Genomic DNA, 10,626 nt, shown 5'->3' on the forward strand with positions numbered 1-10,626 from the left:
TGTGTAGTGTGTGTGTACTGTGTGTGTGTACTCTGTGTGTGTGTACTGTGTGGTGTACTGTGTGTGTGTACTGTGTTAATTTGTGTCTGACCAGCTAGTTGTGCCTCTGGCTTGTTCCATCTGGCCCGGCCCTCTAGCTGCTACCGTAGGCGCACACCAGCTCAACATCCCTGGTGAGTCGCTACAGTCAGCAGCTGCCAACGCCGAACCCCGGGCGGCGGATAACTAACCCGGCAAACTCGGCTAGTCTGAGCCTGGGCGTGTGGAACCCCTGGTGGAGGAAATTCCACCAAAACGGGTCTTTGGACCTTCCACAGTTCCACTGCAACCAGGACCATCTCCAGTCGTCTTGACTACGTCTCGCCACTGGGTACAGATGCGGCTGGTCGAGAGAGTGAGGTTGACGCTGCGCAAATCACCCTCACTTCAATCCAAGTTCTCTGCGCAAGTCATAGCACTTTATTTACCATCGTCATTATAGTGTATAGTTATAGTAGTGTAGTGTATAGTAGTGTAGTGTATAGTGTAGTGTATAGTAGTGTATAGTGTATAGTGTAGTGTATAGTAGTGTATAGTGTATAGTAGTGTATAGTAGTGTAGTGTATAGTAGTGTAGTAGTGTATAGTAGTGTAGTAGTGTATAGTAGTGTAGTGTAGTGTAGTGTATAGTAGTGTCGTGTATAGTGGTAGTGTATAGTGGTAGGTAGGTATAGTAGTGTAGGTATAGTGGTGTAGTGTAGTGTATAGTAGTGTAGTGTATAGTAGTGTAGTGTATAGTGTAGTGTATAATAGTGTAGTGTATAGTAGTGTAGTGTATAGTAGTGTAGAGTATAGTAGTGTAGTGTATAGTAGTGTATAGTGTAGTGTATAGTAGTGTAGTGTATAGTAGTGTAGTGTATAGTAGTGTATTGTAGTGTAGTGTATAGTGGTGTAGTGTATAGTAGTGTAGTGTATAGTGGTGTAGTGTATAGTATAGTGTATAGTAGTGGTGTATAGTAGTGTAGTGTATAGTAGTGTAGTGTATAGTAGTGTAGTGTATAGTAGTGTAGTGTATAGTAGTGTAGTGTATAGTAGTGCAGTGTATAGTGTATAGTAGTGTAGTGTATAGTAGTGTAGATTTGTTTCTTGAAATAATTCCCGACGCCCCCCGAGCTCACAGCCACTCACGGCCGCGTGCGTGCCTCCCAGTGTGCACCACCAAACGGCGTTCGGTTAGACCCCCTCCCTAGCTAGACTCCCTCCCCGTGAGTCACCGAATGCCGCTGAAGGTGGCGACGCAAAGCAAACCCCTTGCCGCACACTGCGCACACGTACGGCCTCTCCCCCGTGTGCTTCCTTGCGTGCACGTGCAAGCTGTCCACCTGCGTGAACCCCTGCCCGCACTCGTCGCACACGTACGTTCTCTCGCCCGCGGTGCGTCCTGGCGTGCCTCTTCATGTCGGAGCAGCCGGGAAAACTCTTCCCGCAATCCTCGCAAACGTACGGCCTCTCGTCCGTGTGCGACCTCACTCGCAGGTTCAAGTTGCAGGCCTGCGCGGAGCCCTTCCCGTACTCCTCGCAAACGTACGGCCTCTCGTCCGTGTGCGACCTCACTCGCAGGTTCAAGTTGCAGGCCTGCGCGGAGCCCTTCCCGTACTCCTCGCAAACGTACGGCCTCTCGTCCGTGTGCGACCTCACTCGCAGGTTCAAGTTGCAGGCCTGCGCGGAGCCCTTCCCGTACTCCTCGCAAACGTACGGCCTCTCGTCCGTGTGCGACCTCACTCGCAGGTTCAAGTTGCAGGCCCTGCGCGGAGCCCTTCCCGTACTCCTCGCAAACGTACGGCCTCTCGTCCGTGTGCGACCTCACTCGCAGGTTCAAGTTGCAGGCCTGCGCGGAGGCCCTTCCCGTACTCCTCGCAAACGTACGGCCTCTCGTCCGTGTGCGACCTCACTCGCAGGTTCAAGTTGCAGGCCTGGCGGAGCCCTTCCCGTACTCCTCGCAAACGTACGGCCTCTCGTCTGTGTGCGACCTCACTCGCAGGTTCAAGTTGAAGTCGTGCGCAAAGCCCTTGTCCGCACACGGCGCACACGTACTGCTTCTCGCCCGTGTGCGTCTCGAAGTGGGGAAAGCGCTCGCCGCACTGCCCGCACGCGTGCCGCTTGTCGCCGGCGGCGCTTGCAGTCTTCTTGTCTGCTGCAAAGGTACGGACGGGCGGGGAGGACGGTGTGGTGGGAGCATTGTACAACAGGCGTCAGGGTCGGGATCGAACCCAGGACCTGCTGTATACCAGGCGAGGTAGTCAACGTCTCATAGCCACCGTGATGATGAGAGAGAGATCGAACCCACGACGTCCTGTATACCAGGCGAGGTAGTCAACATCTCATAGCCACCGTGATGATGATGAGAGATCGAACCCACGACCTCCTGTATCCCAGGTGAGGTAGTCAACATCTCATAGCCACCGTGATGATGATGAGAGAGAGATCGAACCCACGACGTCCTGTATACCAGGCGAGGTAGTCAACATCTCATAGCCACCGTGATGATGATGAGAGAGAGATCGAACCCACGACCTCCTGTATACCAGGCGGAGGTAGTCAACATCTCATAGCCACCGTGATGATGATGAGAGATCGAACCCACGACCTCCTGTATCCCAGGCGAGGTAGTCAACATCTCATAGCCACCGTGATGATGATGAGAGAGAGATCGAACCCACGACGTCCTGTATACCAGGCGAGGTAGTCAACATCTCATAGCCACCGTGATGATGATGAGAGAGAGATCGAACCCACGACCTCCTGTATCCCAGGCGAGGTGGTCAACATCTCATAGCCACTGTGATGATGATGAGAGAGAGATCGAACCCACGACCTCCTGTAGACCAGGCGAGGTAGTCAACATCTCATAGCCACCGTGATGATGATGAGAGAGAGATCGAACCCACGACCTCCTGTAGACCAGGCGAGGTGGTCAACGTCTCATAGCCACCGTGATGATGAGAGAGAGATCGAACCCACGACCTCCTGTAGACCAGGCGAGGTAGTCAACATCTCATAGCCACCGTGATGATGATGAGAAAGAGATCGAACCCACGACCTCCTGTAGACCAGGCGAGGTAGTCAACGTCTCATAGCCACCGTGATGATGATGAGAGAAAGATCGAACCCACGACCTCCTGTAGACCAGGCGAGGTAGTCAACGTCTGCTATCCACCGTGGTGCCACCGTGCTCACCAGCATCGATGTCTTGCAGGATCTCCGTAGAGTCTGGCCGCTTCCCAAGCGCTGCATTATCGTCCATTTCTTGCTTGACGAATCTGGCGGGGGGAATGCAAAGAAAAACAACGACAATGAACGTAGACAACCAAATAGATAAATAATAAATATATAAATGTTGCGCCGTCGTTAAACCCGCCACCACCCGACACAGCCATTTAGTAAGGTTTAGAACAACAGGAACAGACCGTGCCAATTCATTACGCAGTACGGCACTACTGTGGAGTGTATAGTGTAGTGTATAGTTTATCCACCGGCTGTAGTAGTAGCTATCCAAACTCTATAATAGTGTAGAGGTGTAATTGTGTAGATGTATGGGCACGGATGGCTAACAAACACAAGGGGCGTGGTTAGGGCCGTACACAGAGGAGGTGCTCACACCAACGTCTGCACCTGCATCCCCCACGGGCCCCTCCCGGGGGCCGAGCGCTATAAAAGGTGGTGAGCCGGAGGGCTCGAGGTCGAGTATTAGCTTAACCAGCGAAGAGTAAAGACCAGCTAGAATAGGCCCCGGAGCTCCCCTGGCTCGCTGTCCTTGTCAGGGCCGACCAGGGCAAGCCGGTGGCGTGGCCCCGAGAGCCCAGACTGACGTTCTTGTAAGAGCCGGTCTGGAGACTCAGGGTGCCGGGATCCCAGCTTGACCAGGGCTGGGATAGGTAGCCTCCCCTAGCTCCGTAGTGGAGGACTCGGGCGTAGATTAGTGGGGTTAGATGTTGTGTCTCCCTGTTAGACGAGTGAAGGGGACGATACCGCTTCAAGTGCTGGGTGTACCCGTTACTGTACACAAGTTGGTGTAATAAATAAGTGTGCCTCCAACCCCGTCGTCCAAGCCTCTTGCAGCTTACTACAGTGGTAATGGTGGTGGTGGTGGTGGTGATGGTGGTGATGATGGTGATGATGGTGGTGGTGGTGGTAGTGGTGATGGTAGTGGTGGTGGTAGTGGTGGTGGTGATGATGGTAGTGGTGGTGGTGATGATGGTGGTGGTGGTGGTGGTGGTAGTGGTGGTGGTGGTGGTAGTGGTGATGGTAGTGGTGGTGGTGATGATGGTGGTGATGGTGGTGATGATGGTGGTGATGGTGATGATGGTGGTGATGGTAGTGGTGGTGGTAGTGGTGGTGGTGGTAGTGGTGGTGGTGATGGTAGTGGTGGTGATGATGGTGGTGGTGGTGATGATGGTGGTGATGGTGATGGTGATGATGGTAGTGGTGGTGGTGATGGTGGTAGTGATGGTGATGATGGTAATGGTGATGATGGTGGTGGTGGTGATGGTGGTGGTGGTGATGATGGTAGTGGTGGTGGTGATGGTGGTGGTGATGGTGATAGTGATGATGATGGTCATGATGGTGGTGATGGTGGTGGTGATGGTCATGATGGTGGTGATGATGATGGTGATGGTCATGATGGTGGTGATGATGATGGTGGTGATGATGATGATGATGGTGGTGGTGGTGATGATGATGGTGGTGATGGTGGTGAAGTTCCCACCTTGTCACTGAACTGGTCCATCGTCTCCTGCAGACTGCGAATCTTCTTCGTAATCTCACTCACAGCGCTCACCTGCACAAGCTCACCACACGCTCACCACATCACTCACCACACCACTCACCACATCACTCACCACATCACTCACCACATCACTCACCACATCACTCACCACATCACTCACCACACGCTCACCACACTCACTCACCACATCACTCACCACACGCTCACCACACGCTCACCACATCACTCACCACATCACTCACCACATCACTCACCACATCACTCACCACACACTCACCACATCACTCACCACATCACTCACCACACGCTCACCTCCACACGCTCACCACATCACTCACCACACGCTCACCACACGCTCACCACATCACTCACCACATCACTCACCACATCACTCACCACACGCTCACCTGCACACGCTCACCACATCACTCACCACATCACTCACCACAATCACTCACCACACGCTCACCACATCACTCACCACCTCCTCCTCACCACCACCACCACCTCCTCCTCACCCTCACCACCACCAACCTCCTCACTCTCACCTCCTCACCACCACCACCCCCTCACCCTCACCCCCACCTCCTCACCCTCACTTCCTCACCACCACCCCCTCACCACCACCACCCCCTCACCACCAACACCCCCTCACCACCAACACCCCCTCACCCCCACCTCCTCACCCTCACCTCCTCCACCTCCTCACCCTCACCACCCCACCTCACCACCACCCCCTCACCACCACCCCCTCACCACCACCACCCCCTCACCACCAACACCCCCTCACCCCCACCTCACCACCCTCACCTCACCACCCTCACCTCCTCCACCTCCTCACCCTCACCACCACCACCTCACCACCACCCCCTCACCACCACCACCCCCTCACCACCACCACCCCCTCACCACCAACACCCCCTCACCCCCACCTCCTCACCCTCACCTCACCACCCTCACCTCCTCCACCTCCTCACCCTCACCACCACCACCTCACCACCACCCCCTCACCACCACCCCCTCACCACCACCACCCCCTCACCACCACCACCCCCTCACCCCCACCTCACCACCCTCACCTCACCACCCTCACCTCCTCCACCTCCTCACCCTCACCACCACCACCTCACCACCACCCCCTCACCACCACCACCCCCTCACCACCAACACCCCCTCACCCCCACCTCCTCACCCTCACCTCACCACCCTCACCTCCTCCACCTCCTCACCCTCACCACCACCACCTCACCACCACCCCCTCACCACCACCCCCTCACCACCACCACCCCCTCACCACCACCACCCCCTCACCCCCACCTCACCACCCTCACCTCACCACCCTCACCTCCTCCACCTCCTCACCCTCACCACCACCACCTCACCACCACCCCCTCACCACCACCACCCCCTCACCACCACCACCCCCTCACCACCAACACCCCCTCACCCTCACCTCCTCACCCTCACCTCACCACCCTCACCTCCTCCACCTCCTCACCCTCACCACCTCCTCACCCTCACCAGCACCACCTCACCCTCACCAGCACCTCACCACCTCCTCACCACCACCACCACAATCATCCGCCATAGAATAATCATCCGCCATAGAATAATTGTAAACCAAGAGGTGTTGACAATGACTCAGCTAAGAAGGATCTTTTTAAATCTGGTGAAAAAACATGAAGATCTTGATGCTTCAAACTACAGATAATTTGAATACCACAAATGTCTTGTATTTTTTCACGGGGGTTGGCAACAAAACAAGGCTCATTGACTTAGCTAAGGTGTCGTCAGCTCTTAGCACAAGTGTCTGTTTGGCACTTATTGGGATCCATACCTTCTCAGGTTGTGACTCTACAAGTGCCTTTTATGGCAAAGGCAAAAGAAAGGCATTTCCTGTTGCTTGTGAGAAAGAGGAATATCTGACTGCCTTTACAAATCTGGGTAGCAGTTTTAACCTAGACCAGTCTACCTCTGAGCTACTTTGCACATGAGTGCCACCTGTATGGCCAGTCATCTGCCGAAAATGTGAACGATGCAAGATACAAAGCATTCTGTACGGCATCGTCAGCTTCGCCAGAACTATCCGTGCCCCCGACAAGTGACGCCCTGTACCAACACTGCAAAAGGGAAAACTACCAAGCAGCCATCATGAGACATTCTCTGCAAGGTACAATGTGTGCCCCTTCACCCGTCGGCAATGGATGGCACCCCGAGGATGGTGAGTGAACAGTGACCTGGCTGACTAGAAACCCTGCCCCTGAAAGTGTGTTGCAGGCAGTCCACTGCAGTTGCAAGCAGAGCAAATGTGAGACTGGGAGATGTTCCTGATGTCTGCAAGACTGTCTTGTACTGATTTGTGTCAGTGCCAAAATTGTGCAAATGTTTCACAGGAAACAGAAGACCTACATGGGATGATGGCTCTGATAGTAATAGGGATGATACCGATGAGTAAATATGCGCTGTGTTATAATTTAAGGTGATTTTGAGCTGTAAAGAATCTGTGGTAGAATTGTAATTTTTTTTGGCAGCATTCCAAAACAAGGGGACAGTGTAGCATTTCGAGTCATTTCAGCCAACTTGGGCCAAAGTGTGCTTATATTTGTATCTTTCTGTGATTACACGGTACCTACTGAAAATTTTGATGTACAAAACATCACAGTTTTGCTAAATTTAAAATGTTTATGTTTAATTTTGCTTAGTGCCAATCCGTGAAGTTGAAGCATATTTTCTACAAATGTGCCATATTTCATGGTCTACATTCACACTTGAGTATATAATGCACCAAAACCTGTCTCAAGTGTCTAGGTACATGTATAAGTGTCAGTTTGAGAGATATTTGGTGTTGCTAAAATGTATATAAATAAAGTTACAAACAAAACCAGCAGCATAAGATTTTCGTTTTTTCCAATTCACAATTATATACATTTATGGATTTTGAAAAAAAAACTGCAGGGTATTTTGCGGAGAACTTTTAACATAAAGTCGATAATGGTTTTGTCAATAAAAAAAAATCATTTAAAAAGTAGTGCCCAGGTGTGGGAACGAAAATCATTTTCTAGCCGCTTTTACCTAGTTCACCTTATGTCCTACTACTGGGTTGTTTACACGCCTGACCTGGTCACAAAACACCGGGTGCAGAGCTCCCACAAAGCTTTTTTGGATAAAAAAAAGAAAACCGGTCACCCTGAAAGCCCCCCCAACCCCCACAGCCACAAACGCAGGCAAACCAGCACCACCTTCACCAGACGTGGTGGCCACACGGAACAAGCGCTTTGGTTGGGAGAACAAAACTTACACCGAATAACCGAGAAGGCACCTTAACCCGCCCCCCACCACCAACCCACCCCCACCCGTTTCATGTTGTACATGTCGCTTGGAGTGCACACACGAGAACCTCGACGCGGCCACTTCCATTCCCACTACTCCCCCCACTACCCCCACCCACTACCCACACCCACTACATCCCCCCCCACTACATCCCCCCCACTACTCCCCCCCACTACCCCCAACACAACCCTCCCCCACTACCCCCACCCACTCATCCAGTCACTCACTCATTCACCCATCCAGTCACTTAATGACTCACCCACTCACTCACTCAACCCACTCACTCAACCACTCACTCACCCACTCACCCACCCACCCACCCACTCACCCACCCACTCACCCACCCACTCACTCACTCACTCACCCACTCACTCACCCACTCACTTACTCACTCACCCACCCACCCACTCACTCACTCACCCACCCACTCACTCACTCACTCACTCACCCACTCACCCACTCACTCACTCACCCACTCACTCACCCACCCACTCACTCACTCACTCACCCACCCACTCACTCACCCACTCACCCACCCACTCACTCACTCACCCACCCACCCACTCACTCACCCACTCACTTACTCACTCACTCACCCACTCACTCACCCACTCACTCACTCACTCACCCACCCACTCACTCACCCACTCACTCACCCACCCATCCAGTCACTTAATGACTCACCCACTCACTCACTCAACCCACTCACTCAACCACTCACTCACCCACTCACCCACCCACCCACCCACTCACCCACCCACTCACTCACTCACCCACTCACTCACTCACCCACCCACTCACTCACCCACTCACTTACTCACTCACCCACCCACCCACCCACTCACTCACTCACCCACCCACTCACCCACCCACCCACTCACTCACCCACTCACCCACTCACTCACCCACTCACTCACCCACCCACTCACCCACCCACCCACCCACTCACTCACTCACTCACCCACCCACTCACTCACCCACTCACCCACCCACTCACCCACTCACTTACTCACTCACCCACTCACTCACTCACCCACCCACCCACTCACTCACTCACCCACCCACTCACCCACTCACCCACTCACTTACTCGCTCACTCACCCACTCACTCACTCACCCACTCACTCACCCACCCACTCACTCACCCACCCACCCACTCACTCACCCACTCACTCACCCACCCACCCACCCACTCACCCACCCACTCACTCACTCACCCACTCACTCACTCACCCACCCACCCACTCACTCACCCACTCACTCACCCACTGACCCACTCACTCACTCACCCACTCACCCACCCACCGTCCCAGCCGCACGTCGCGACAAGGCCCCCCCCCCCCCCCCCCACTCTAGGCGCGCAATCTCGGAATAAATCCCATTGTCGCAACAAAGACACGTGGGTGGGAGGGGGAGGAGGGGTGTGTGGTCGACAGGGGTAGACTTGCGCGAAGGTTTTAGACAACAAAGTTCGCGTTACGCTTTGCCGGATAAAGAAACCCAAGTCCGTCACCCTCATCCCACGCTTGCTGCTGCATCGAGGGCGGGGGGGGGGTGTGGGGGGGGGCCTGGCAGGTGGAACCACCGAGAGGGGGACACCACCAAGCAGAGCGAGGCTCGCGTCAAGGTGACGAGGCGCAGGGCACCTCATCACCCCCCCCAACTCCCTTCACGTGTTAACATTACCAGGAGCGATGTTTTGACGACGTAAATAAACAAGCTACGCCACCAGCAGCAGCACCGTCAGCTGTGAGCGTTGCGCGCTGCGCGCTCCGCCTTTTATAGTCCGACCTCGTCACACCGCCACTTCCGCTCGCGTGTTCATCCGCGAAGAAAAGTAGTGCAGGTTTATTTTTTTTTTTGCTTGAAAAGTTCCGTCTCCTTTCGTTATTAACGGAGGAGATCGATAACAGAATCGTCGGCGACTGTTGCGCTGCGCTGAGAAATTGCGATCAGCGGTGGAAGAGGAAGGGGAGGGGAAATATACATCTCGGGTGTTGTTTTTTTACTTACAACTTTTATTATTTTCAATTTATTTTTTCTTTCTGTTTTTTTAATTATTTACATTTTAAATTATCATTTTTAATTCTTGTATTTCATTTTAATTTCTTGGATTTTTTGTTTTCTATTTACGTGACTTTACCGAAAGAACCAAGAGTCTCGGGTGTTATTGTTTTGTGCGAACCTTCCCACCAGGCGGAGTGATATCGCGAGTGGTGGGGGGGGGGTTGAGAGGGGGGGTGAGAGGGGGGGGTGAGAGGGGGGGTGAGAGGGGGGGGTAAGAGAGGGGGGGGGGTGAGGGGGGGTGAGGGGAGGGTGAGTGAGGGGGGGGGGTGAGTGGGGGGGGGGGTGAGTGGGGGGGTGAGTGGGGGGGGGGGTGAGTGGGGGGGGGGGGTGAGTGGGAGGGGGGGTGAGTGAGTGGGGGGAGGTGAGTGGGTGGGTGGGTGGATGGTGAGTGGGCGAGTGGGCGAGTGTGTCTGTGTACCTGTGTCTCTGTGTGTCTATGTGTGTGTCTGTGTGTCTGTGTGTGTG

At 53.9% G+C, this 10,626-nt stretch overlaps 1 protein-coding gene across 1 annotated transcript; it reads right to left on the reverse strand.

The window, feature by feature from the left end:
* Positions 1-1,397: 1,397 nt before the first annotated feature.
* LOC133362262 (zinc finger protein 239-like) lies at positions 1,398-3,656 on the reverse strand (the record flags this gene model as incomplete). The annotated part of the gene is made up of 4 exons (XM_061581186.1): positions 3,637-3,656; positions 3,216-3,298; positions 2,073-2,172; positions 1,398-1,782 (listed from the first exon to the last, which is right to left on the reverse strand). Coding segments are annotated over exons 1-4 (588 nt in total), but the record flags the coding sequence as incomplete, so codon positions are not given.
* Positions 3,657-10,626: the final 6,970 nt, after the last annotated feature.

Source organism: Lethenteron reissneri, unplaced genomic scaffold (assembly GCF_015708825.2).
Source record: "Lethenteron reissneri isolate LAM-NWPU_2019-01 unplaced genomic scaffold, ASM1570882v1 scaffold_1414, whole genome shotgun sequence".
In the NCBI taxonomy this organism is placed as follows: domain Eukaryota; kingdom Metazoa; phylum Chordata; class Hyperoartia; order Petromyzontiformes; family Petromyzontidae; genus Lethenteron; species Lethenteron reissneri.